This window comes from Vidua macroura, chromosome 9 (genome assembly GCF_024509145.1).
Source record: "Vidua macroura isolate BioBank_ID:100142 chromosome 9, ASM2450914v1, whole genome shotgun sequence".
Lineage (NCBI taxonomy): Eukaryota > Metazoa > Chordata > Aves > Passeriformes > Viduidae > Vidua > Vidua macroura.
The window spans coordinates 31,390,313-31,416,252 of NC_071579.1; the positions used below are offsets into that span (position 1 = coordinate 31,390,313).

Sequence of the window (25,940 nt, forward strand, 5' to 3'; positions counted from 1 at the left end):
CAGCCTCCGTTTTTCCAACATTTTGCAGGCTGGGGACTTCCTGAGCCAGCATTTCCTATTTAATGGCCTCTTATAGATCCACTTCCCATCCCTTTCTCCTCTTCTTTGTGAACCATGGACATTTTTAGCAGCTACAACAACCCTTGGCAGGCAGCTCTGCAGCTCAGTGTGGCTGAGGAGCCAGGCAAATCCTTGAACACTCCAAAACCAAGTCCTGGGCTGGGATGAGTAAATTGTGGATCATCCCTGGCAGCTTTTTAACAAGACTGAAAGGCAAGAAATAAAAGATGTGCTGACACAGCAGGGTAGTTAATGGGTGTGCTCTCAGAGGGATGAAAGGATGGGGAGAAAGATACTGAGAGTTGAATATTTGTCACATCCTGGGTCATCCTGAGTGTCCATCCTCAGAGGGAGCACTCCAGCTGCCAGCCAGGCCCTGAGAACTGGGCTGGCTTTCACTGCAGCAAAGGCTCAAGGCTTCCTCTGCTGAAGGTTAAATCGAGTTGAACACTTAAACCCAGCCCAAACAATCTCAGAACCTCCTTTGCTTTTTGTTAGAGATGAACGAGACAGGCAGAGCCACTTTGGAAGTTCCTGAACGTTGAGTGGGTTAAGAAGGGGTTGGATCATTTGATGCCCCTTTCTCCAGCTGGATCTCCACAAATCATCCCAGATTTTCCCTGGAACATCACATTCCATCCTGGGAATGTGCTCTGCTGCCCAAGGAGCCACTGCTCCAAGGCAGGTTGGGACAGCTCCTCATTCAGGCAGGGACACCATTCCCTGATGCAGAGGGAGGACCCACGTGGCCATCCCTGACTCCAGGCCAAACCCCACTGATTTATCCCAGCACAAGTCTGGAAACTGCTTGGAGATGGAATTCCTGGCTCTGGAGCCACATCCTGGGGTTGTTCTGCTGCCACATTCCCAGAGCAGCGCAGGGGGATTGTCTTGGTTTGGACAGCCAGGTGTCTGCTAAGGAAGGCAGGAGCCTCCCCTGAAATGGAAAATTCAAACCCCCTCCCTCTGAATTGTTATAATTTTGAAATTAAGGGGCTCTCAGGCAAAGATGTGGGAATAGGAATAACAGTTCTTTACCAGGGAAATTAAAAATACAAACGCAATAGTACAAAAAAGAAAACAAACCCTGCCAGAGTCAGAAATGCCCTGACCCCCTGTGGGTCAGGGTGGTGGCAGCAGTGCCATTCCATGGGGGCTCAGCCCTCCTGCAGTGCCAGCTGTGCTTCTGCTGGAGCAGGATCCTGCACAAGGCTGGAGTTTTCCTCTGGAGCTCCAGGGCTGCTGGAGATGGGCCTGGGCTTCCTCTGGGAATGCAGTGGGGCAGAAAGCTGCTCCTCTGGGAATGCAGTGGGGCAGAAAGCTGCTCCTCTGGGAATGCAGTGGGGCAGAAAGCTGCTCCTCTGGGAATGCAGTGGGGCAGAAAGCTGCTCCTCTGGGAATGCAGGGGGGCAGAAAGCTGCTCCTCTGGGAATGCAGTGGGGAAGAAAGCTGCTCCTCTGGGAATGCAGTGGGCAAAGGCTGCTGTGGTGTCCCAAAATCTCAGATTGTATCCAGGTAGGAATGCTTGGCTCCTCCCCCTGGAGTCTCTCCCCATGGGATGATGGAATTTTCTCAGCCGTGCAGGGACACTCAGTGGCCATGAACAGGAGATAATTAATAATTAATGGCCCATGAACAGAAGAGATCTCCTGGAGGGAGGATGGGTTGTGGCAGAGATAAAGAAAACTGCCCCATGAACAGCAGAGAACTGCCCCAGCTCTGACAGGTGGGGATGGAACACACAGCCCCATTTCCAGCCTAAGACAGGGATGGATGCTCTGGGATGGATGGAGCCCAGGTGAGAGGACAGGGAAAGTGATCCCTGCTCTGCAGCTCACTGCTGGGGGTGTCCCTGCCCTGGGAGATGAACTCTGAGGGCCCTCTCAACACAAGCCATTCCATGATCCTGTGATTCTGTGGCTCCACACCTGGGCCTGGCCACAACTCCCCTGTGTGCAGGAGTTCAGCATTCCCAGGTGAGAAACTCCAGAACAAATGTTTTGTACGGGGAGTTTTAAGGGTATTGCTCCAGGTATTCAATTAATTTTCAAAGTCTATTTGCAATTCTAACAGCACTTCTCAGTTTAATTGTGCTCCTGAAGAATTCAGGGTATAATATTTCACCTGAGCTGTTCAGCTGATGGGAGGAGAGGGGCAGAAAATGGAATTGCACCTCAGGACAGTTGGGGCTTGGTTACAGCTACAAAGAGAGACTTTACCCAGGAGAGGCTGCAAGCCAGACAGAGAAAAACAGCCAGAGGTTGGCAAATCAATTTTTCCCAAGGTCAGGAATGGGGAGAGTTTGTATCTTTTAAGGCTTGAGCAACACAAAATCCTCCTTAGCATGTCCTTAACACCTCCCCAGCCCTCGTGGCCCCTGCCAGCCTTGCCCCTCAGTCAGGGCACCTCAGGTCTGTCACCAGCCACTGCTCAATAAATGAATATTCCTGAGGGGCTCCTTCCCTTCCTTTTCAGCTTTGAAAGTCATGCGCAATTCAAAGTTATTTGATTTTGGTTGGGTTTTTTTTTTTTTTTTTTTTTGGTTGTTATAGCATTTTTTATACTGTAGTTCTCCAAAAACCAGAGAAACCACGTGGCCCTGCTTTAGCCCAACTTACAGGGAGAAGGGAAGGAGAGGGGAATATTATTTTATATATTCTTTTCAGCTAAACTTCTCACTGGAAGAGTGCAGCTTCACCTGAACCCCAAAGGATTTCTTAATCCTTCAATTCGTACAAGCAAGGGTGAGACTTTGGGGTTGTTTCCTTCTCCTCCTCTTCCCCAAGATCCCCTGGGGTGGCTGCTCTGTCCCTTTGTGCTCTGCAGAACCCCCTTTTTCCAGCTGGAGCTCCAGGCTGTGGTGGTAATTCCTCTGGGACCCCCCAAAACCTCGGACAAGGAAAGAAATTAATAGCAGATTCAACAAGGAGGAGCAATTTTTGGGGTTTTTTTTCCAAAAGAAAAAAGCTGAGGCAGACAGACCTTGGCTGCTCAGCAGTGAGGGAGGGGCTGCTGGATTATTGAGAATATGGAATTCTGTCCAAGCTGAGCCTCTGGAGCTGATGGGTGATGGTGGACACCTGCATGGTGATGGGTTTTAGGCTCTGCAGGGTTTGTGTCCTGCCAGGTTTCTCCTCCACATGTTTTGATGTGTTTGGGCTTTACTTGAGCAAGCAAAACAAATGAAAATTCACCTCCACCCCCAGAAACTTCCCAGGAATTGTTTTATCCTAGACTGACCAGGAGAGGCTGACAGATGTGATTCCTAGTAAAGATCATGGAATTCTGGAATGGCTTGAGTTGGAAAGAACCTTCAAAACCACCTTGTTCAAACTCTGCCAAGGGCAGGGACACCTCCCACTAGCCCAGGTTGCTCAGAATACACAAAATGGCTCAGAAAATGTGTTTATTTTAGATTTTATTAACTTGTTGCTTGTGGGTGCCAAGAGGGAGGGGCCCTTCCCTGCTGGCCAGTGTTGCAATCCGTGAATTGCTCCACACAGACCAAAGTATGGAGGGAGTAGAAAACAAAACCCCAACCTTGAGTTCAAGTTGTTCCTGCTGCTGACAGGGAGCTGCTCATGTCAGGTCAGCTCATTTTTGGTTTGCTGCTTGTAAATCTGCCGGGGTTTTTCTGGGGAAATTCTGGGTCACAGATGTACCTTGTCTGCTCCGTGCCATGAAATCTCAGGGGTTGCATAAACAATAGCACATGACAAGGTAGGGCTGCACCAGATGTCTGCTGCCCCAGAGGAAATTTCAGCCAGGAAATTTCAGCCAGGTGCCAGTGATACCTCAAGGTTTGGGTGTTGCTACACAAGTGACTGGAATCAGAGAATCCCAGAATTATTTGGGTTGGGAGGGAACCTAAGGTTCATCCAGGCCCACCCCTTGCCATGGCAGGGACACCTTCCCCCATCCCAGGTGGCTCCAGGCCCTGTCCAGCCTGGCCTTGCTTATTGATGTCATTGCTTTAGAAACAAAGCTGGGCTAATTTCTGAGCAGAGAACTTCCCTTTCTGCCAGAGATCAAAGGCATGCTCATGCCTGTTTGCTAGGGCTTCCTTTTGCCTTTAGTTTTCCTTAAATTACAAAGAAATCCACTTAGAGTTTAATAGTGCTCATTTCCTTTGGAGCATCCCTGGGTTCCTCTGTTCTGTGCAAAATGAAATTACGATGTAGAAGGCCTGGCTGAAAACTGCATCTGAGCAAGGCACAGCTCATCACTCGCTCAGGGCCACGCTCTGCTTGGTCCAGAGTCTGTTTTCATGGGAACAGCTAAAAATAGATGGGTGACAACAACTAAAATGGCTTTAGCAGTCGGTGGCCCTGCTGGGAGCCAGAGGCAGCGGTGGCACAAGCCAGAGTTTGGGATGCTGGGTGCATCATCCCACCGGGATCAGCTGCTGGGGTCCCTCTGCTTCCCCGCCCACGCCCAGCTGGGCGTTCCTGCGGCCCAGGGGCGCTCCTCAGGATTTTGGGGCTCGCTGCAGAAGTGCTGCGCCACCCCTCCTCCTGCAGGCCGCAGAGCGGGCAGTGCCAGCCCCGAAGGCAGTGACCTTGCAAGGAACGCACCTTCCCGTGCCGTGCCACCGACACCTCGGTGTCACGGAGGCTGGCAGAGCCTCCCCCCGGCCGCGCACCCGGCCCTGCAGCGGCGGGATGAGGCGAGGGATCGCTGCCAGAAGGCAGGGCCAGCGGCCCGGAGGAGGAAGCGCTGTCGAGGCAGCGCTTTGGGCTCGCTGACGGCTAGCGGCAGCCGGCGCTGGGCGAGCGCGGAGCAGCAGCGGGACGCTCCCGCCGGCCGCCGCGTCCTCCCCGCCCGCTTCCGGCGGCTGCGGGGGGGGACGGCCGCGCTCCGGGCCCGCCCTTCCCCTCCCCTCGGGGCGGCCGGAGCGCTCGCCGTGCCCTCCCTCCGTCCCTCCATCCCTCCTCCATCCCTCCCTCCCTCCCGCCCGCGGCGCCGGAGCCGCTCGCCCGCCCGGCTCGCCCATGAGCCTGCTCGGGAGCTACCGGAAAAAGCCCGGCAGTGACGGCTATGAATCCTTGCAGCTCGTGGACAGCGGCGCTGAGCGCGGCGGGGCCGGCGCGGGGCCGGGCCGGAGCCCCGGGCGGCAGCAGCAGCAGCAGCAGCAGCCGCAGCCCCGCGCCGACGGCGGCGGCAGCACCATGGACAGCTCAGGTACGGCGGGGCGGGGGCCGGCGACTCGCCGGGAGGGCTCGGTGGCCGCGGGGACAATAGCGGCCCTTTGTCCGGGCGCGCTGGGATGGAGGGAGGCAGCGCCGCGGACTCCTCGGGGCTGGCTCCTGATCCCCCCGCTCCGAGAGATGAAGAGTGTGAAGCATGAGGGAAAATGGATGGAGCGCTCTGGGATCTTCCCCCCCCGCCCTCCTCCCCCGCGACGGACTGAATTCCCTGAAAATTTTCAGGACTGAAAATTGTCCTGAGGTTTTTTTTTTTTTTTTTTCCCTCCCCCCACCCCTCTAAAAGGCACTCATCAAAGTGAGTTGGATTAATTCTGATAGATGATGTGCAGCGTGCACCATTTTTTTTTTTTTAATCAGGGAGTAAGGGAGCAGATGGTCTTTATGGCTGGTAATGGGATAGAGAGCTCTTCACCTCGAAAGGTTCAAATTTGCCTGGCTAACCAGGAATGGGGAGAGTGGGCATGCTTTGAAGGGACCCCTCTGGTTCTGGTTCTTTACCTGTGCCCACCCCCAGGAGCATCCACAGCCTTTGCAGGAACTTGTGGAGCTCAGAGTGGTGCAGGGAAACCCCCCGGGTGTTTGGGAGGGACCCCCTTCATGGCCACCCGTAACAGGGTGATCTTGCAGCACAGAATCACAGAGTCATGGAATGGTTTGGGTTGGAAATCTCATCCCATTCCAAACCCCTGCCATGGGCAGGGACACCTCCCACTGTCCCAGGCTGCTCCCACCTGGCCTTGGGCACTGCCAGGGATCCAGGGGCAGCCACAGCTGCTCTGGGCACCTGTGCCAGGGCCTGCCCACCCTCCCAGGGAACAATTCCTTCTGCAAGTCTGACCCAAATTTCCCCTTTTTTCAGTCTGAACCCTTTATTCCTTGGCCCAGCACTGTAATTCCCAAGGAAAACACCTGCACTGTTCCATGAAGGACAGGGCTGGGCCAGAGGCACCCCACAAGCACTTCAGATACAGCATCTTTTCCTAACCTGGTAACCTCTTTTTGAGGGAAAAAAGCCCTAATGAGCCATGGCTGGGCTTGGGCAGGGAGAGCCTTATCCTTGATTTCCCCCCCCGCCCATTTTTTCTGATGTAACAAGAATCATAAAATCCCAGAATGGTTTGGGTTAAAGGGACCTTAAAGTGCCACCCCTGCCATGGGCAAGGACACCTCCCACTGTCCCAGGTTGCTCCAGCCCTGTCCCACCTCCTTGAACACTTTCAGTCATGTTTTCCTCTTCCCCTTTGCCATCTGAATTTGATTCCAAGTCTTCTTTTAGGCTGGTGCTTGTTTTTCTGTAACTTACTTTACTCCCAAACTTCAGAAACATCTCTGAATTTGCTGCTACAACATCTCTGCTGCAATTGCTCATAATCACAGGCTGTGCCAGCAGCTCCTTACTCACAGTGGGCTGCTGTGTTAGAGTGATTTGGGTCCTTGCAGCCGCTGGGATGGTGAGATGCTGCAGGCAGGTTAATATCTATCATCAAAGGCCATTACCTGGAAGAATTTCCTACCAGAGCAGGGACCAGAGGCAGAGGAGTAGTGGGAGGTGGTCGTGGCATCCAGGCAGGTGAAGGGCTCCTCTCCAGCCTCATCCTGGGCAGCTCAATTTGGTTCTCTGGTTTTGCTGAGCTAAAAAAAAAAAAAAAGAAAAAAGAAAAACAAAAACCTGCTCATGGACAGCCAGACAATGCCTTCATTTACAGGTTTTCTGCAATATTCAGCCATTTCCACTCTGCAGCTACTCTGATTCTAGCCTAGAGCATTAAATTGTATTAATGGCCTCTACCAGTTTCCAGGATGTTCTTCCCAAACACATGGGCTGGATCAAGGGCTGGCTCTGGGATTTGGGAGCTGAATTTTAAGGGATCTGTCTCAGCCAGAGTTTTCTTCTTTCAGTTCACTCTCACTGCCTCAATTTTGCAGGTGCTCTGAACAACACACCTGGCACTTGAGCAGCAAAAAACCTCACGTCTTAATGTGGCCCTTGAATTCTATTTATAGGATAAATATTTTTTTAATAATCCTTTTATTTAATAAGGACTGTTTGGTGGTTGTTCCCAAACAAAATTTTAAAATTTCTGTGTTGAGTGTGATGCTCTGTTCCAAACCCAAACTCCACACTTGGATCTCTCTTGTTCATCTGAGCACTTCAGGCTGATAAATTCCTAATTTCTCCCAGCTCACTGCAAAGCCATTTTTCTTTGCCAACTATGAAATTGCAACAGCTTAAAGAACCAAATCCACCCCTCAGGTGTGCTTGTGATTCCGAGTGATTTGGTGATTGAAGCTGCTCCTGAATTGGGGGACATGATTTATCTTTCATGCAGGCTGCAGATGGAGAACTGGGGACAAGGATTAGGGACCAGTGTAAGACACAGACAGGAAAATGAGGTGGTTGGGATTTTGGCTTAACAGGAGCAAGAAAAAAACACCACCCACCTTCTGTACATTTTTTTTAGTAGAGAAAATATTGGTATTATAAATATTTCAGACTCCACACAGTGATGCCGAAGTTGAAATTCCCAAGGTGGGCAGTGGTTGAGAATAATTCAATTGGGAAAAGAGACCTGAACTCCTCAGGAAGGAGAAGGGTGGGGTAAAATCCATCTCAGGGAAAAGAATGTGCTGCTGGGTTTTGGTGGGACAGGGGGATCTCTTGTCTGTGGAATTCAGTGTCAGACCCTGAAGGTGAAATCCTTGAGGTGCCCTGGCCATATCCAAGCTCGTTATGTCCTTTTTTCTTTTTTTCCCCTGATTTTCAGTGATGGTTTCCTGTGGGGCAGAGCAGCTGCTGTTTGCAGTGGAGGAGGGGAACGGTCTGGGTGGAGAGCCCAGTGCCACCAGTGATGGGGGACACTGGGACACTGGTTTGTCTGTCTGGCAGGGTGATTGCAGCTGAACAGACAACCATGGAATCATTAGGTCTGGAAAAGTTCTCTCAGGTCATCGAGTCCAACCATGCCAAGGCCAGCACTGTCCCATGTCCCCAAGTGCCACATCCACAGGGATTTTAAATCCCTCCAGGAATGGGGACTCCAACCCTCCCTGGGCAGCTGTGCCAGGGATGGGAAAACCCATTCTGGGAAGAAATTTTCCCAAAATGTCCAATCCAAACCTCTCCTAGCCCAGCCTGGGGCCGTTCCCTCTCCTCCTGTCCCTGTTCCCTGGAGCACAGCCCGACCCCCCCGGCTGTCCCCTCCTGTCAGGAGCTGTGCAGAGCCACAGGGGCCCCCTGAGCCTCCTTTGCTCCAGGCTGAGCCCCTTCCCAGCTCCCTTAGCCTCTCCTGGGGCTCCAGACCCTCTCTCAGCCCTTTTCCCCACCCTGGACCTGCTCCAGCCCCTCCATGTCCTTGTCCTGAGGGGCCAAAAGTGACCCCAGGAGAGGGGGACTGGGACAGGCACTGCCCTGCTCCTGCTGCCACAGCTCTGGCTGCAGGTAAAGACCATTTCCAACGAAGTTAAAAAGGTGAACAATCAAACCTTTCTCTTCTTTCCCCTCATACTGGATTTCTTCTGCACCTGGGCATAGGAAAATGCCCTGTGCTCCGTGGAATATTTGTGTGTGGGTCACCAGTGAGCAATTCCACTTGTTGGATGGGTGAGGATTTGTGCTGAAGGCAAAGCACTGGCAGTTCTGGGGCCAATTGCTGCTGGTTTCACTAACAGAGCTCTGTTTGCTGTCAACAACTCCCATGAGCTGAGGAACTGGGCTCCTGTTTGGTTTTTCTATTAATTTCCTTAGACTTATGCAAAGTATTAGATCTTCAGGCATCCTCTCTTAATGCAGATTTGCAGCCTCATAAACACCTTCTTGCAAGGAAAATAATCAGTGGCTGCAGCTTTGCTCCAACTCCCAAGTGCTTCTGATTATTGGCTTAATATTTTTTTTTTTTTTGGACTGGTGTTGCTCAGAGTGAAAAGAGAAAAGAAGCAAAAGCCAGGAAGCAGAAGCACAGGGTTGGTGCTGGAAGGCTCCTCATGGATGGCAGGGAGCTGGCACAGAGGGGTCAGCTGAGTCCTGAACAGAATCCTGGAATGGTTTGGGATGGAAAGGACCTTAAAGCTCATCCTGCCATGAGCAGGAACATCTCCCACCCTTCCAGGCTGCTCCAGCCTGGCCTTGGGCACTGCCAGGGATCCAGGGGCAGCCACAGCTGCTCTGGGAATTCCATCCCAGCCCCTCCCCACATCCCAGGGAACAATTCCCAATTCCCAATGTCCCATCCATCCCTGCCCTCGGGCACTGGGAGCCATTCCCTGGGTCCTGTCCCTCCCTGCCTTGTCCCCAGTCCCTCTGCAGCTCTCCTGGAGCCCCTTCAGGCCCTGCCAGGGGCTCTGAGCTCTCCCTGGATCCTTCTCCTCTCCAGGTGAGCACCCCCAGCTCTCCCTGGATCCTTCTCCTCTCCAGGTGAGCACCCCCAGCTCTCCCTGGATCCTTCTCCTCTCCAGGTGAGCACCCCCAGCTCTCCCTGGATCCTTCTCCTCTCCAAGTGAGCACCCCCAGCTCTCCCTGGATCCTTCTCCTCTCCAGGTGAGCACCCCCAGCTCTCCCTGGATCCTTCTTCTCTCCAGGTGAGCACCCCCAGCTCTCCCTGGATCCTTCTCCTCTCCAGGTGAGCACCCCCAGCTCTCCCAGCCTGGCTCCAGAGGGGCTCCAGCCCTGCAGCAGCTCTGGCTCCTCCTTGGACCATCCCAAGCACAAGGATGGGAGATCTGTGTGCTGGGAAATTCTGTGGAATGATTTAGGATCACAGCACACAACTCCAGTGGGGTCTCTGTGCTCCTGTTGTTTCTCCAAATGCCCCAGACTTGGGATGGAGGTTTGGAAATGGATGAGGAGAGAGACCTGAGCTGAACCTCGCAGGACACAAAACACCACGAGTTCAAAAACCAGATTCCAAGAAAAGCATCTACCCAGAGCTGCTTCTGTCTCTCTCTTTTTAAGTTGCTGCAAGTGCTCTCAAGATGAGAACCAGGCAGAATTTTGAAGAAGCCAATTTATTTGGGTTTTTGCTGTGGCATTCAATTCTGCTTTCTTAGCAGCTGGCTGAGCATTGAAAGAAGAGCTTCTAGGAAATAAGATGCAAAAGTAACAGCAAGGATAGTTGTTATGAAAGGAAAAAAAAAACTTTCTGTGCTGTTCTGTGGTGTTTATAATTTAGATAAGATAGAAAAGAGCTTTTAAAGAGTTGGGGCATGGACTTGCTTGTGCTCTGTGCTGCATCAGGCAGAGTAACCATGAAGAAAAAACCTCTGAAAGACACTGCAAGTGGTGAAATTGAGATTTCTTGAGCTGTTTTACACTTGCAAACATAATGTCTTGTGCTCTGGTGACTCCTTTTCTCTGAGTCAGAAGAGAGACATCTCCATGTCACTGGCACGGGGACAAAGGCCTGGCCTGACAATGTTGTCCTGTGTTCCCCGCTCGCTGCGTTTTCAAACAGGGAGGTTCTGTTTAATGGCTCCTTTGTTTGCTTGGTGTGTTTTGGACACTTGAACGATTGGGTGTTGGCAGGAGTCTTGTCTTTTTTTCAGTTGTTTTGACAGGGGGGGAGAAGCAGAGAGAATGTCGATCAACTTCAAAGACAGATTTCATGCTCCGTGCTGGTGGCTCGCCGTCGAGCCTTGCTGAAGATGAGTTTCATGAGGGGAAATTTTTAACAAATTAAGCAAATCTGGTGGGTACTGGGTGGTAATCCCCCCCTCCCCTCTCAATATTACTATTCTTTTAAAAAAACACGGAGTAAAACCCCCTCTTTGTGGAAATCCTTCACGTTTTTGGTGCAAGCTGCACTCCTCTGTTTCTATTTCTCAAGCAAAAGCAGAAATGCCTCAATTCTTCAACTTTACATGAGCTTTACATTTAAGCAGTCTCAAATGAACCTTTGGATGAAAAGCTTTGGGCTCATGCAATGTTAGTTCTGGAATTTTATCCCAGCAAAGCACAAAAAGAGGTTCTTGAGTTCTTTACGCCAAAGTTTGCTGCCAGAGGCTCTGAGTGCTTCCCACAGGAGGTCGGGGACCCTTTGTTGTCCAACAGAAACACAGAATTATGGAATTTCTCAGGTTGGAAAAGCCCTCTCAGACCATCTTTTAAATTGTCTTTTAGCTCCTCCCAAGGATGTCTCCTGCCAGGGCTGGACAACACTTTTGGGGAAGAAATTTTCCCCAAATCCAACCTAAACCTCTCCTGTTTTGAGGCATTTTCCATCTCCTCCAGGCAAAAGGCCTGGATGGGGCAGTACCAGTAAACTGCTGGAAGGCTGCAGTAAAGAAACCCCAAACAACAACCTCATAAACAACAACTCCCTGCTCAGCTGAATAAATTATTGGAGATATCTTGGTGCTGGGGATGCTTCTGTGCCTCATGATTGTCTTAGGAGACAATTAGGATTGGCTTAGGAGAGAAATATTCCGGCTTTACCCTTTGGATGAGGGCCTGGAGTGACAGCAGAAGGGGGAATATCTGGAAAATCCCAGAGGGAAGGGTTGGACGGGATACTGGGAAGGAATTCCTGGCTGTGAGGGTGGGCAGGCCCTGGCACAGGGTGCCCAGAGCAGCTGTGGCTGCCCCTGGATCCCTGGAAATGTCCCAGGGTGGGGTTTGGAGCAGCCTGGCACAGTGGAAGTGTTAGGATGAGTGAAACCTGGGCTTGGGGGTCTCAGCACTGGTTTTATCAAATGAGCAGAGCCTCTTTGCTGCTGCAGTCCTGCAGTTCTGCTCTGCACATGCTTTGCTGCTTATTTTTATGGAATAACACACTAAGATATCTGTGCTCAGCCTTGTAGGGAACCTAACTCTACCAGGAATCTGGGACAGTGGAGGAGGAGGAGGGGACAGATAGGACTGGTAGCAAAAAATTAGATAAAAAAATAATCAGTGTTTAGGGTCTGTCTGAGTCCAAGGAACTTCCCAAGTAATTTCTGCAGGTTTTCCCTGTGAATGCCCCTTTATCACTGTTTTAGTTGCTTCTGCTGGTGGTGATTTCTGTCCCAATCCATCAGCCAGTGACTGTTGAAAAGTTGATGCAATTCTGACACCTGGGCTGTGTCTGATCCAAGATAGGATGCAAGTGCCTATAACAGCATTGATGGTTTAGTCTTGGCTTAAATGTGGTAAAGCTCAGCTGTCCAGATGAAGAATATGTGCTGGAAGGAAGGTCTGGGTTTCAGGATGTGATTTTGTGCCCTTAAAACACAGTTAGAACCAGAGAAGCACAGGTGATTTGGGTTGGGAGGGAGTTTAAAGCCCATCTCAATCCAAGCCCACATTCCACCATCCCAGGTTGTTCCAAGCCCAGCTGGCAGGTGAAGCCCTCAGATCTCTGATATTGATTTTGATAATATCTCAGATATTGATTATCACTGGGTGCAGAGGAGCCACTGCCCAGAGATTTGCTTTTAGGAGCTCCTGCCACCCTTCCCCTGGCAGGGAAGGTGAAATTCCTCTTTGCAATCCTCTGGAAGATGGAATGTGGGGAACAGCAGGAGCTGGGAATGCTGAGGGTACCCAGGGATGTGGATTCTCTGCTCTGCACCCAACAGCCCTCCACCCATGAGAAACCCTTTAAAGGATGCTCCAACCCTGCTGTTGCAGGAATTTCTGCTCCAGGGCTGCTCCTCCTCCCCTGCAGACACTTCCAGGAGTGGAAAGCATGTCAGGGTGATGCTGGAGTTGTAGCAGCCTGGCTTTCCTCCTGCAGGCTGGTGGGAAAGCACGTCCCACACGAGGCAGGCTTTGCTGGGAGAGCTGGCTGGGGGAGGAACGTGAGCTCTGCTGGCTGCTGGGGGGGGAGAGGCACAAAAAGCAGCTTTTTTTTTTTTTTTTTTTTTTTTTTTTTTTTTTTTTTTTTTTTGCTGAGTGTTCCTTAAAAACAATCCAGGCTTTGTTGCTGAAGCCACAACAACAGTGGCTCGACTCCTTTCAGTGCAGGGAACTTTAAAAGGGCCGTTTCTGCCCAGGCACAGGGCAGCCTCCACCTTTATCTTAGGGGATAAAACAAGCAAAAACCCTTTCTTCCCCCCCCCCCCCCCCAAAAAAAAATACTTTGTGGGGAGGAAGAAGGCTGCAACAAGCAGAAAAAAAAAAAAAAATTAGAAATGGGGAATTTGGGACACAAATACAGGAACAAACAAAATTTTCCCCATTGTAATGCCAGGCTCTTGTACCATTGGAAGAGAATACAGAGGGGATTTAAAACTCCCAAATCTTTTTTTTTGGGAAGGTGGGAGATGAAGCTTTAATGGTTTCCTACGTGGAATGGGGAGATGGAATGAGATGGTCTTGCAGGTCCCAAACAATTCTGTGATTCCATGATGAGGAACAGGGAATATTTAGATCCTTCCTCACTCCATCCCTACCAAAATCACAGGCAGCAGCTCCCTGGGCAAAAAAAAAAAAAAAAACAAACCTTCATTTGACATTGAAGATATTGTTACACAAAATCTGGGCAGACTGAGGGAAACCTGCTTCCTTTCCTATGGTTTCATGTCTGCTTTTTGTCTGCCCTTTCCAGGCAAAAAGGGTCTGTTCACTCCTGCTAAGTAACCTGGGAAAGGCAGCACTTCTCTGCTGAGCCTCAATTTCCAGGCGTCTTCCTTCCACCTCCCCTCTCTCAGGCTCAGAGTTGCTTCATCAGCATAAATACCCAGACTGACAGAGTCTGAAATGCCTGTTCAATGTCGGCTGCTTTCCCCCTGGGCTCTCAGGAGAGCTGGAATTCAGGCCTGTGCTTGGGAGGGCTCCTGCCTTGTCTGGGGGGGGCTGCTCAGGGACCTCCCCAGGCAGACAGGACTTCCAGCAGTGCAGATTTTGCAGGGAAAGATGCCAAATGTGGAATTCCAGCGGCGAGCACCTCCCTCAGCTGGTGGCAGGGTGTGACCCCTTTGTTGCTGGTCACTTTGGGGCACCTCTGGCTGCAGGTGCCAAAATGTCCCCATCACTCGAGGTCACACCCCTTCCATTCCCCCATTTCTACCCCCAAACCCCCACATTTAAAGCAGGATTGCTCTGAATGTGCTTTTTGAGAATAAGCACAAACACTGCTCCTGGCACTGCAGGGTACAGCAGGAGGGGATATTTCCTTTCTGGATTTGTGGTAGGAATGAGTTTCCTGGCCTGGCTAATCCAGACAATTATGGTTTTGCCACCCTCAGCTGCTCCAGTACTGAGCACATCCCTCTGAGCTCCCCTGGATCACTGTTCTCTTCCAAAGCTCTCTCTGCCCTGGGAGGAGAAGTTCTCCTGCACACCCCTCTCCTGATCCTCTGTAAAATTAGCACTTAAGTGCTTTAATTAGGATTTCCACACTCTCCATCTCCCATCCTGTCCATCACCATGCTGGTGCTGTCAGCAGGGGCTCCCTCAGCTGAACTCTCACTGCTGAGGGTGGACCCTGGCAGGAATGCTCCCACCTGACATATTTCAGTTTTGGAAGGAGGTTGTTGCTTTATTTGGTATTTCCTTATCACTCTCCACAGCTCCTGAAAGGTGGCTGTGCTCAGGTGGGGTTGGGCTCTGTCTCCAGGCAGCACTGACAGAAGCAGGGGACACAGTTGTAGCTGCACCGAGGGAAATTTAGGTTGGATGTTAGAAAGAAGTTTTTGACAGAAAGAGTGATAAAGTTCTGGAATGGTGTTTAAGAAAGCCTGGATGTGGCACTGGGTGGCAGGGTTTAGTTGAGGTGTTAGGGCTGGGTTGGACTCGTTATCTTGAAGGAAGAGACCTGAAGGTCTCTTCCAACCCAGTGATTCTGGGGTTCTGGGATTGGTGACTGCTGGAGGTTTATTCTCAACACAGAATGGTCCAGCCTGGCCCTGGACACTTCCAGGGATCCAGGGGCAGCCACAGCTGCTCTGGGAATTCTATTCCAGGGCCTTCCCACCCTCACAGGGAACAATTCCTTCCCAATATCCCATCCATCTCTGCCCTGTGGCAGTGGAAGCCATTTCTTGCTCAGCCATACTTTCTGATCCTCTGCTTTAGGGGACACAGGACACTTGGAATTGACTCCTGCTGCTTCTCTTAGAAATACAGTGAAAGCCTCCTTCTCTCTGTTTCTCCTCTTCTCTCCACTTTTTAAATCTTCACATTGATTTCTAAAGATTTTAAGTTTTCCATACTCTCAGAGCCCTTCTGTTGCTCTCCTACAGCATTTCCAGCTGTAAGAATTTGCCCAGTGCTGTTGAACCTCTGATCCTTTGTCCCCTTTTCCCTGTGCCAAGCTACCACTTTTCTGCCTTCCTTTCCTTTAAAAGCTGACCTGCAGAACTGAAAGTCCCTTTTGAACATCTCCTCCTTCCAGCCCTGGAGCCCTGGCTCTTCCAGCACAGAATAACATGAAAACAAACTTTTTGAGGGGAGATCAAACACAGATTCCATGCTTGGAAGCCAACAAGCTTCTTTGATTTTTTCCTTTCTCTTGGGTTTTTTTTTTTTTAAACATACTCACAGGAAGTTTGGCAAAAGAAATATTCCTGTGCCTCGAGGAGCCATCCTCTGTTCTGAAGCCCAGTGTAGAGGAGAGGTGGCCTCTAATTTTACCAGTCCAGGACCTGGATCAGGTGCTGGGGATCAGAGTAGCATCACCTTCCCAATGGCATCTCCAGTTTCAGGATTTATGGATAGCTCACCATGGGTGAGGCTGCCTGAGAGCGGGGGGTGCTTTTGCAGTTAAATTATCATTTTATCACAGAATTGTAGAACAGTTTGGGTTGGACAGCCTTCAGTCAGCTGGGAGGGTGGCCCTGAAGGAGCCCCTGCGAGGGATGTCCCAGGGGATGGGAAGAGTCCTTTTCTCACTCCTGAGGAAGTGGTTCTTGGTTGTGGGGAGAAAATCAGTCAGGCTGGGTTGGGTTGGAGGTGAGGGAGCTTCAAACCATAGGATGGTTTTGGTTGGAAGGGACCTTGAAGATCACAGAATCCCAGAATTAATTAGGTTGGAAGAGCCCTCCCAGAGCATTGAGTCCAAGCTGTGCCCGATGCCCACCTTGTCACTCAGGAAGGCCTGGACACCTCCAGGGACAGGAACTCCAACCCTCCCTGGGCAGTTCCAAGGTCTGATCCCTCTTTCCATGGGGAAATTCCTGCTGATCTCCACCCTGAGCCTCCCCTGGCTCAGCCTGGGGCCGTTCCCTCTCCTCCTGTCCCTGTTCCCTGGAGCAGAGCCCGACCCCCCAGCTGTCCCCTCCTGTCAGGAGCTGTGCAGAGCCACAAGGGCCCCCTGAACCTCCTTTTCTCCAGGCTGAGCCCCTTCCCAGCTCCCTCAGCCTCTCCTGGGGCTCCAGACCCTCTCCCAGCCCTTCTCCCTTCCCTGGACATGTTCCAGCCCTCAGGGTCAGTTTTGTTGTGAGGGGCCCAGAACTGGACACAGCCCTGGAGGTGTGCCCTCCCCAGAGCCCAGCACAGGGGGACAATCCCTGCCCTGCTCCTGCTGCCACCCAATTCCTGCCACAGCCCAGGTGCCATTGGCCTCTTGGCCACCTGGGTACACCTGGCTGATGCTCAGATCATCCAGTTCCAAGCCCCAGTTTAGATCTTTTACCCTGTTGTCCTCACTGTGCTGAGACTGAACGCTCAACCTACACGCAGTGCTGAGAGCTCTGAGCCCAGCTGGCAGGAAGGAGCCATCCCTCATCCCTTGGAGGAGGAAAACCACTTTTCCTCCTCATGCCTGACACACAGCAGCTCATGGGGACGTGTTTGGTGTGGACAGAGCAGAGGGGTTGCTGGGGTTTGTTCCAAACCAGTGACGTTGGCTTTGGTTTTGTTGTAATTGTTGGCTTTGTTGTGTGGTAATTGTTGGTTTTGTTGTGTTGTAATTGTTGGTTTTGTTGTGTGTTGAAGGTGCCTCGTCACCAGACATGGAGTCCAGCTATGGGGGAGGCCTGCTGGACATGGTGAAAGGAGGAGCAGGGAGGCTCTTCAGCAACCTGAAGGACAACCTGAAGGACACCCTGAAGGACACCTCCTCCAAGGTCATGCAGTCTGTGGCCAGGTACAGTGCACCTGAAGCAGGAAAAACCAGGAGCTGCTGGTCCCACTGAACAAGCACAGCTCGCAGGGATTGAGGAAGGAAGGGAAAATCCCAAATAATTTCTTTGGTTCTGTCTCCAATTGAGGTTTGGCCTCAAGGAAGTGGGGAAAACCCAAGTAAAACCATGTAAGCTTCATAGTGAGCATCAGCATCCTGAAATCTGGGAAATGCCTGTGAAAGTGGAGCACCTGGTCTCCAGTTCCTGGAGGATTCCCTGTGGGATCCTTCTAGTGAGCCACCACTTGAATATTTATTTTCTCGCTGGTGTTGATTGTTGATTTTATTTCTGCTGTGCTTGCTGATGTTCCCATCCCTAAATCCACCTTGGAATGGAAGAGAGGCTGAGGTGACTTTGCTTTGGGGACTCTCCTGGTGTTGTCCCATGTTGTCCCCCTCTAAGGGATCAGGGGCTACAAGAAATTAAGGAAATTTAATGCAAGACCTCGGAGGATTTGAGGGATCTACAAAGTGCAAACTGCTGAAGATTTCTCCTGGAAACTGGCACTAAAAATTAATGACAAAAGGGAAAAGGGACCTTTCTTGCAGGTTTTGTATTCAGTTAATTGCATGTGGAGAGGGGGAGGCTGGGTCACTGTCTGCATCTCAAGCATTAATTTTAAGATGATTTTTCCTTGTGTGATAAGTAGTTTTTTCTGGGCAAACACTCCTAATGTGCAGCTGAAGTGCCTAAATTCTGTCCCTTGCTTTGTCTCTTAGTTACACCAAGGGAGAGCTGGATATTTCCTACATTACCTCAAGGATCATAGGTAAGCACTGCTCTGTGGAGAAACACAACCTGCAATACCCCAAACCCCAGAATTCCCTCCACCCCCACTGATCCTGGCCTCTCCTTGCTTTGCCAGTGATGTCTTTTCCTGCTGAGGGCGTGGAGCTGGGATTCAGGAACCACATTGAGGATGTCAGGACGTTCCTGGACTCCAGGCACCCCGACCACTACACCGTGTTCAACTTGTCACCCAAATATTATCGCAGTGCCAAGTTCCACAACAGGGTGAGTGCCTTCCACAGGGCCAAATTCCTCAGGGAAAGGGGCAGCAGCTTCTGTTGTATCCAGAATTTAAGGGGATTTAGGAATTAGAAGTGGTTTTAAGCTGCTGGGGTGAGTTTGGGAGTTTTAGCTGGGAGCACAGGGATGAAAGAGCTGGAAAGTTCAGGGATAATGTTCATGTGAGGAGCCTGGGGGAGTGAAAGGCATTGCATGGAGTGGCTGCAGAGAAATAAAGAATAAACCAGAGTTTTACAGCTGCTCCTACAGTGTTGGAGCTGCTGCAGGAAAAAAATAAAATGAAAAGCCTTTGGAAGAAATTACCAATAGAAGGAGGGAGATGATTTTCTTGCAGTTGGGCTTTAATCATGCAGGCAAAGCTCGGGATGGAAACGGGATCTGAGGGGCATTTTGGCTCTTGTGACTTTAAAAAGCCACCTGCACTGCCTGGCCCAGTTTCCCCCTCTAAAACCAGAGCAGCATCAGGGAGCACTGCGAGGCTCTGCTTCATTAATGGCTTTTAGAGGAAATCTCTATGAAATGCTGCTGCTGCAATGCAAGATTAGATTTAATCTTTCTGAAAACTTCCTGTTCTTTCCCTCTCCCACAAGGGAGTGCTGTGTTTTGGTGTTGGGGTTTTTTTTTTAATTTCTAACTTTTTGGTGCTATCAACCCAAAAGGCAGCAGCAGTTGCCAGGCTTAACTCTCAGTCAGGGTAAATGAATCTAATCTAAGCCTAATTCAGTTTTAATTTGAGGTGTAGCTGAATTTATCTTCAGTAATTCTGATCACCAGAAACCACTCACTGACACTTGAAGCAAATTTCTCTGTGGCCATCAGTAACCAGACTTCAAATACGAGTAAATGAACAGGGAAGACTAATTAAGAGATATTAAGAGCTCAGAATCTTCACTCCTGATTGATTTTGGTGCATCACTGATGCTGTTTGTGGGTGGAGAAAAATTTATCTACTTCTGAAAGGCCAGCATTAAAGACCTATTGCTGTGTGAGCTGGCCATAATTCCTGAATCCCTGGAATTATCTGCCACCCTGCCCAACACCTCAACAAGTGACTTTTAATGTCACTCTCAAAGGACAGCTCGGTGCTTTGGAACCATTGCATTGACACACATAGGAAGAAAATAAAATGATCTTTTAATAAAATATTGTGTTTTCAGTTTAGGGGCTGGGAAGTCCTGATTCCAAGTATTTTTCATGAGAAAGAAGTGTGAACAACACAATACATTAAATCATTACCAGACTGAGCTTCGTATATCTTGCAAAAAATATTAAAGGGCTCTCAAGGAGGTGAAACCCCAGTGAGTTTTCTGCTGGATATCAGCTGAGCTGCACTGAGATACACTTGTTCTTTGACAGGAAAAGCTTTTCAGTTCCTGCTTTCTTTAAAATTTTCTGCTCCTAAGATCAGAGTGGCTCACTGTGCTGCGTGGTGGCACAGGAGGGAGGTGAATTCGTGTCCTGCTGGGCCATTTCCCTGCCTAGGAGTGGCTGAGTGGGTCAGCAAGCTCCAGGTGCCCAGCCTGCCGAGGAGGAGAGGGCACTGGGACAGTGGTGAGGCACTGGGAGAGGTTTTCCCCAAACCTGGAATTGTCCAAGGATAGAGCTGGGAGCACCCTGGGATAGTGGAAGGCAGCAGGGTGTGAACAAGATGATCTTTAAGGTCCCTTCCACCCCACCCGGAGCAGGGCTCTGAACAGAGACGTGGCTGTGCTCCATTGTCCCCTCTGTGTCCCCAAGAGGAGAGGAGAGGAGAGCAGTTTCAAACCACAGGACTCAAATCTAACGTGAAACAAACCCAAGCCTCAAAGCCCCTCGTGGGTCACGTTCCTGGCAGTTGCTGCCCTGCTGCTAAAATCAAACAAGTGCTTATTCCCAGAGCTGGAGAATTCTAGCTGCTTTTCCCCAAGGTTGTCTGTGCTGAGTGCTGGTGAGGTTCTGTTTGATAGAAACACCAAGCACACATTTAATTTCCTAATTGCAAACTATCAGGCAGATGTGTAATTAGAGGCAATGTAAATATGTAATTATGGACTGGTGGGAGATGTGTATTATTTATTAGAGAAGTGATAATGGCTTTTCCAGATGCTTGGCAAGGAGGTCTGCTCTGAGGATTGTCAGTGGAAGGGTCACTGCAGGAATTCTAACAGGGAAAATCAAGGACGTACAACAGAAGGAATGAAACAAACTCTGGAGACAGGAGAAGGTGAAGAGGATAAATTGGGAATGGTCACTCCCTGCTCTCCAAACTTTGAGCACTGCTTGACCTGTTCAGTGGCTTCTACAACACAAAGCCATATTTGCTCACAGCAGGATACCCTGGAGACCAAAACTTTCACAGATCTAAAAAGCAATCAGACAAATATCTAACTTGCTGTGAGACAAAAATGGAATTTGCCAGCTTGGTCTGGCCCTGCATCCCATGGGAGCCTTTGGGATCCTTGTTGGACATGGCACAGCCTGGCAGGGCTCTGGCTGGAATCTGGGTGCCTGTTTCTGCTCCAAGATGTTGTGCAGGTGTCAGACAGGACCCGAAGTGCAAGTTTTATAAAACCTGGAGCATTTCCTTCCTCTGAGAGATGAAACAGTTCTGAGGATCATGTGGCTGTTTAAGAACATCTGGGCAAATCATCTCCTTCCTTCCCTGTTCCCATTGAGCAGCAGCCAAATGTCAGCTGAGAGAGAGAGAACCAATTCTTCAGCTGAGGACAAGCCTCAGGACATTCCTCCTTTAAATTTCTTCTGGCCAGAAATGCCTTTTTAAAAAAAGATATTTCAATTAAAACCAGATAAAAGGGAGATGTCTATTGAGGTCTATTTGATGTGCTGCTTGGGACTGCAAGGGCTGAGTCAGAACCAGCACAGAGGAGTAGGAACCAGACATACTTTAAGATTTGTGGGGTTTCAGCTCTAAGGAGCCATTCATTTTTCTGGCTCATATATTAACATACTCAGATAGGATTATTTTTTTTTTAACAGAACTTTCCCTTTCATCAGTTTAATATCTGTCACATAGGGCTTGGAAATGCTGTGCCAGAGAAGGATTCAGAACAACAGCTGCTCAGTGCCCTGTGCAAATCAGAGCAGTTTTTAGGGACGCGTTGTACAAAGGCTTTAGAAATCGAGGCGAGACTGGAGCGTTCTAAAAGAGCCCCTCCACATAAGCTGGTGTGAAATGTAAATTTTGAAAAATGTGCAGTCAGGAACAACACATCAGCCCAATGTCATTTCATTGAGAAAGCTTTTTTGTCTGCCTCCTCATAACTCATGCGAGCCACGGCGCGGAGTTACGCACGAGGAGAGGTGGAGTAGGATTCCAGCACACAACTCGTGGTTGTAAAGGACAAGTAGGTGTCTTGGCAGGGAGAATTAGTAGAGCAGGGCTTGTTTGGTGCTCCCACAAAGCTGTTTTTGTGGTGGTGCCATCCCTGCAGGTGTCTGAGTGCAGCTGGCCCGTCCGGCAGGCGCCCAGCCTGCACAACCTCTACGCTGTCTGCAAGAACATGCACAACTGGCTGCAGCAGAACCCCAAAAACGTCTGTGTCATCCACTGCATGGTGAGTGCACCCCACAGCACCCTGCAACAGCTGCTCATGGAGTGTCTGGAGGCTGTGTGCCAGGATGGGGACAATTCCTGAAAGAGGAGGGATGGCATGGGATGGGATGGGATGGGATGGGATGGCATGGCATGGCATGGCATGGCATGGCATTGACCCAGAGGAAGGGACATCATCACCCAAAGCTCAGCTGGAAGAGGATCACTGAATGAGAAGCAGGAATGCAAAGCAAGAGAGGTCAAAATCATCCTCTAGGAGAAAGGTTTGAATTTCACCCAAGAGCTGTCAGCTTGCTGTGACTTACCCAGGTTGCCCAGAGAAGCTGTGGCTGCCCCTGGATCCCTGGAAGTGCCCAAGGCCAGGCTGAATGGGGCTTGGAGCAGCCTGGAACAGTGGAAGGTGTCCCTGCCTATAGCAGGGGGTGCACTGGATGGGCTTTAAGGTTCCTTCCAACACAGACCATTCTGTGATTCTGTGTTCTGGATTTTAATCTAAGTAGTCACAGGAGAAAATGCAGCCTTTGGATTGAAGGGGGCTGGAAATGGGGCAGGAAACACAGAGCTGGGAATTCTGTCGAGCTGTGAAATGGGGACTGTTGAAGTCTCTTGCCAACAGGAGAGGTCAGGCCTGGCTGAAGGAAACCCCCAGAGGGATTATTCAGCACTGGGCAATGCTGTGCTGTGTAGAGTGGTGTGATCCTGGATCACTCCTAATTTACTCCATCCAACCTTTCCCATTGACAGCAATGCCCAAAAGCAGAGTTCTGCTTTGCTCCTGGAGCCTAAATTAAACCAGGAGGCTGTCAGCCCTGATCAGCAGAAACTGGGAGGAGTGGAGGAAATGACTGATCCCAAGTTGCACAGAGCTCCCATGTGAGCCTGGCATTTCTGCCTCTCACAGCACAGCCACAGCTCCAGGACGTAAATTCCCTTCAAAGAGAGAAAAGGATGCACTTGATGCCTCCAATCCTGGAAATCCAACTCGAAAATCCAATTCCTTTCCTGTCCTTTGAGCAATGGATATCAGGATAATGTGATAAAGAACAGGGAGTCCTTTCCAACATTTTCTAACAAGGCTGCAGAAACCCACTTAGTTTATATGAACCTGAGAGATCTTGCCAGAAACAACTGACAGGGGCTGAACTTGAAAAAAGCAAACAGCCTGTTCATGTCAGCAGGTTCTTGGGGTCTGGATCGTCTCCAGTACAGAAAATCCTACAGAAAATGGCTGGAATGCCTAAAGGGGGCCTGAAAAAAAAACAATTGCAAGGAGCGAGAGTGGTGAGGCCTTTGAGGAGTTGTGGATTCCCCATCCCTGGAAGTGTTCAAAGCGGTTTGGAGCAACTTGGGATAGTGGAAGGTGTATATCAGGAACCCAGGGCACTGGGAATACACTGATTTTCTCCTGCTCTTCCTATATTTTTGATCTATCAATGTGACTCAGCAAACTTTCCCCCAGAACCACCTTAAAAAATCCCATCAGGAGCAATCTGTAAGCTCAGAGCTGTGGAGGTGTTTGGGTGAGGGAGCCTGGGGCTGGATTTTTTGTTTGTTTATCCTTTTCCAGGATAAATTTCTATTAGAGGACTGCCTGCAGCTGTAGGATGGGTGCACTCTGACCCCTGTGGTCACTTCCAGGCCTATGTTTGAAATAATTATAGAATTACAGCTGGGGAGCAGCCACAAAACACCAACATTTGCAGCCAAAATGCTCTTGTGGGCTTTCCAAACATGTGTAAACCACCCTCAGCTTTGGCTGCTCCCTGGATTTTGTCTTAGCTTTGATTGTTCACTGAAGTCCTGGGTGTTGAACAAATGACACAGAACTCAAAATACCTCATCACCTTGTGGTCTCAACACTAGTCTTTCTGGAAAAATTATATTTTGTGATTTCAGGAGGAGTGGAGAGCTGGAATTTAAGGGATCTCTCTGATACTCACAGTTTTTCTTCTCTGCCCCTTTCCTTGCCAGGACGGCCGTGCAGCCTCAGCAGTTCTGGTCAGTGCAATGTTCTGTTTCTGTCACCTCTTCTCCCATCCTGGCCCTGCTGTGCAGCTGCTGAACACAAAGAGACCTGGAATTATACTGTGGCCATCTCACAGGAGGTACAGTACCCTGGCTCAGCACTGTGAGCTCCATTCCTCCTGCTCAAAGCTGCCCAAAGACCTGGGCACGTGTGCTTTGGCCCCTAGGCTCAGCCAGGGGTGAGATCCCACAGTGTTCCTCAGAACTGAGAGGGGATCAGGTGCTGGAAGAGCTTGCCCAGAGCAGCTGTGGGATTTCTTTCCTTGGAGATCCCTGGTGGGGTCTCACCCCCAGAACAAAACCAAGTTCTGAGGTAGAGCTGTGAAGCTGCTCCTGCTCTGAGCAGAGAGCAGGTGACCTTCAGATCTTCCAACATGAATTATTCTGTTATTTGAGATGTCTCTGCTCATTGCAGAGGGTGGGATTAGATCACTGCTAAAGGTCCTTCCAACCCAACCACCCTATGCTGAACCTGTGGTTAACAGGGCCCTGGAGAATCCCTCTCCTGGGCCAGCTGCATCCTCACAGAAACAGCACTGCAAGTGCAGGTTCTGTGCCAGCTGCATCCTCACAGAAACAGCACTGCAAGTGCAGGTTCTGTGCCAGCTGCAGGGATGTTAGAGCATATGGAAACTCCAGTCCCAGGCCTCCGAAAAATGGCGCTGCCGCTGGATTTTGAGGCAGATTTTGAGCATGAAATGAAAGAAGTGGAGATGTCAGCCCTGGTTTTCTCTGCCTGCAGGTACATAGGGTACATTTGTGACCTAATAGCAGACAAACCTGTCATCCCCCACTGCAAACCACTCACGATCAAGTCAGTCACCCTCAGCCCCGTCCCCTGCTTCAACAAGCAGCGCAACGGCTGCCGGCCCTTCTGCGACATCCTCAGCGGAGAGACCAGGATCCTCACCACCTCCCAGGAGTATGAGAGGATGAAGTGAGTTCTGTGACCCCTGCCTCCCTCAGGAGCGGGATGCAGCCACTTCCACTTTGCTGGGGGATATCTGAGCTGCAGTCATTGCCTGGCTGCTGCTAAATGAAGATATTCACTGAGAGTTAGTGCCTGGGGTTGAAATAAATGGCCAGAGGGAGTCTGGGGTTGGCAGGAGTGGGATAACCACAGACATCAGGATCTGAGGTTAGCAGGAATGGGATAACCACAGACATCAGGATCTGAGGTTGGCAGGAATGGGATAACTGCACAGACATCGGGATCTGAGGTTGGCAGGGGTGGGATAACCACAGACATCAGGATCTGAGGTTGGCAGGAGTGGGATAACTGCATAGACATCGGGATCTGAGGTTGGCAGGGGTGGGATAACTGCACAGACATCGGGATCTGAGGTTGGCAGCAGTGGGATAACTGCACAGACATCGGGATCTGAGGTTGGCAGCAGTGGGATAACTGCACAGACAAGAGGATTTGAGGTTGGCAGGGGTGGGATAGCCACAGACATCAGGATCTGAGGTTGGCAGGAAGTGGGATATCTTCCTAGAGATCATCCAGTGCTCTGTTGGTTTCCCCTGTGGAATATTTTTGTTCTAACCAAGCAGAACATTGAATGCTCCTCCTTGCTTGGCCTGAAGGAGGCGAGAGCTTTGATGTGGACACGTGGTGGAAGGGAGCTTAACCCTGGCTTTCCTCCTCTTCCCCTCCAAGAGAATACCGTGTGCAGGAAGGGAAGGTGCTGATCCCACTGGGAGCCACTGTCCATGGAGATGTTGTTGTCTCTGTCTACCACATGAGATCAACCATCGGGGGACGTCTCCAAGCCAAAGTAGGAGCTGGTTTCACTTCTCCTGTGTGGGGAACTAAGAGCTGGTTAAACATGGAATCAACATAGTTTCCTTGAGGACGTATTTAAAACTTGAATATTCAAGTTGCAGAGTGGGCAGTGAGTATTTTCCTCCTCTCCACTCATTGTTGGTGCCCTTTGCTGTGTAGATGATGTTTCCCTGAGGCCTCTACTCCAAGTGAAATGGTTTTATATTTTTTTGGGACACAAGCCTGTTGCTCCAATGTATTCAGC

At 50.3% G+C, this 25,940-nt stretch overlaps 1 protein-coding gene and 1 long non-coding RNA gene across 5 annotated transcripts in view; one reads left to right on the forward strand and one right to left on the reverse strand.

The window, feature by feature from the left end:
* DNAJC6 (DnaJ heat shock protein family (Hsp40) member C6) overlaps positions 1-25,940 on the forward strand; it is a 42,372-nt gene that overhangs the window by 3,922 nt on the left and 12,510 nt on the right. Inside the window, exons 2-9 of one of the 4 annotated variants that reach the window (XM_053984568.1) lie at positions 5,112-5,241; positions 17,116-17,266; positions 18,023-18,072; positions 18,169-18,317; positions 21,764-21,886; positions 23,857-23,990; positions 24,653-24,847; positions 25,571-25,688. In XM_053984568.1, the coding sequence (XP_053840543.1) occupies positions 5,229-5,241; positions 17,116-17,266; positions 18,023-18,072; positions 18,169-18,317; positions 21,764-21,886; positions 23,857-23,990; positions 24,653-24,847; positions 25,571-25,688 (933 nt within the window). In that variant the 5' untranslated portion in view covers positions 5,112-5,228. Of the gene's footprint in view, positions 1-5,035; positions 5,242-15,753; positions 15,834-17,115; positions 17,267-18,022; positions 18,073-18,168; positions 18,318-21,763; positions 21,887-23,856; positions 23,991-24,652; positions 24,848-25,570; positions 25,689-25,940 lie in introns of those variants that run through there. The other 3 variants (XM_053984565.1, XM_053984567.1, XM_053984566.1) reach the window with 3 other exon arrangements.
* On the reverse strand, positions 6,552-25,664 carry LOC128811184 (uncharacterized). The gene is made up of 3 exons (XR_008438263.1): positions 25,578-25,664; positions 23,826-23,943; positions 6,552-6,899 (listed from the first exon to the last, which is right to left on the reverse strand). It is a non-coding gene; the product is annotated as an uncharacterized LOC128811184 (long non-coding RNA).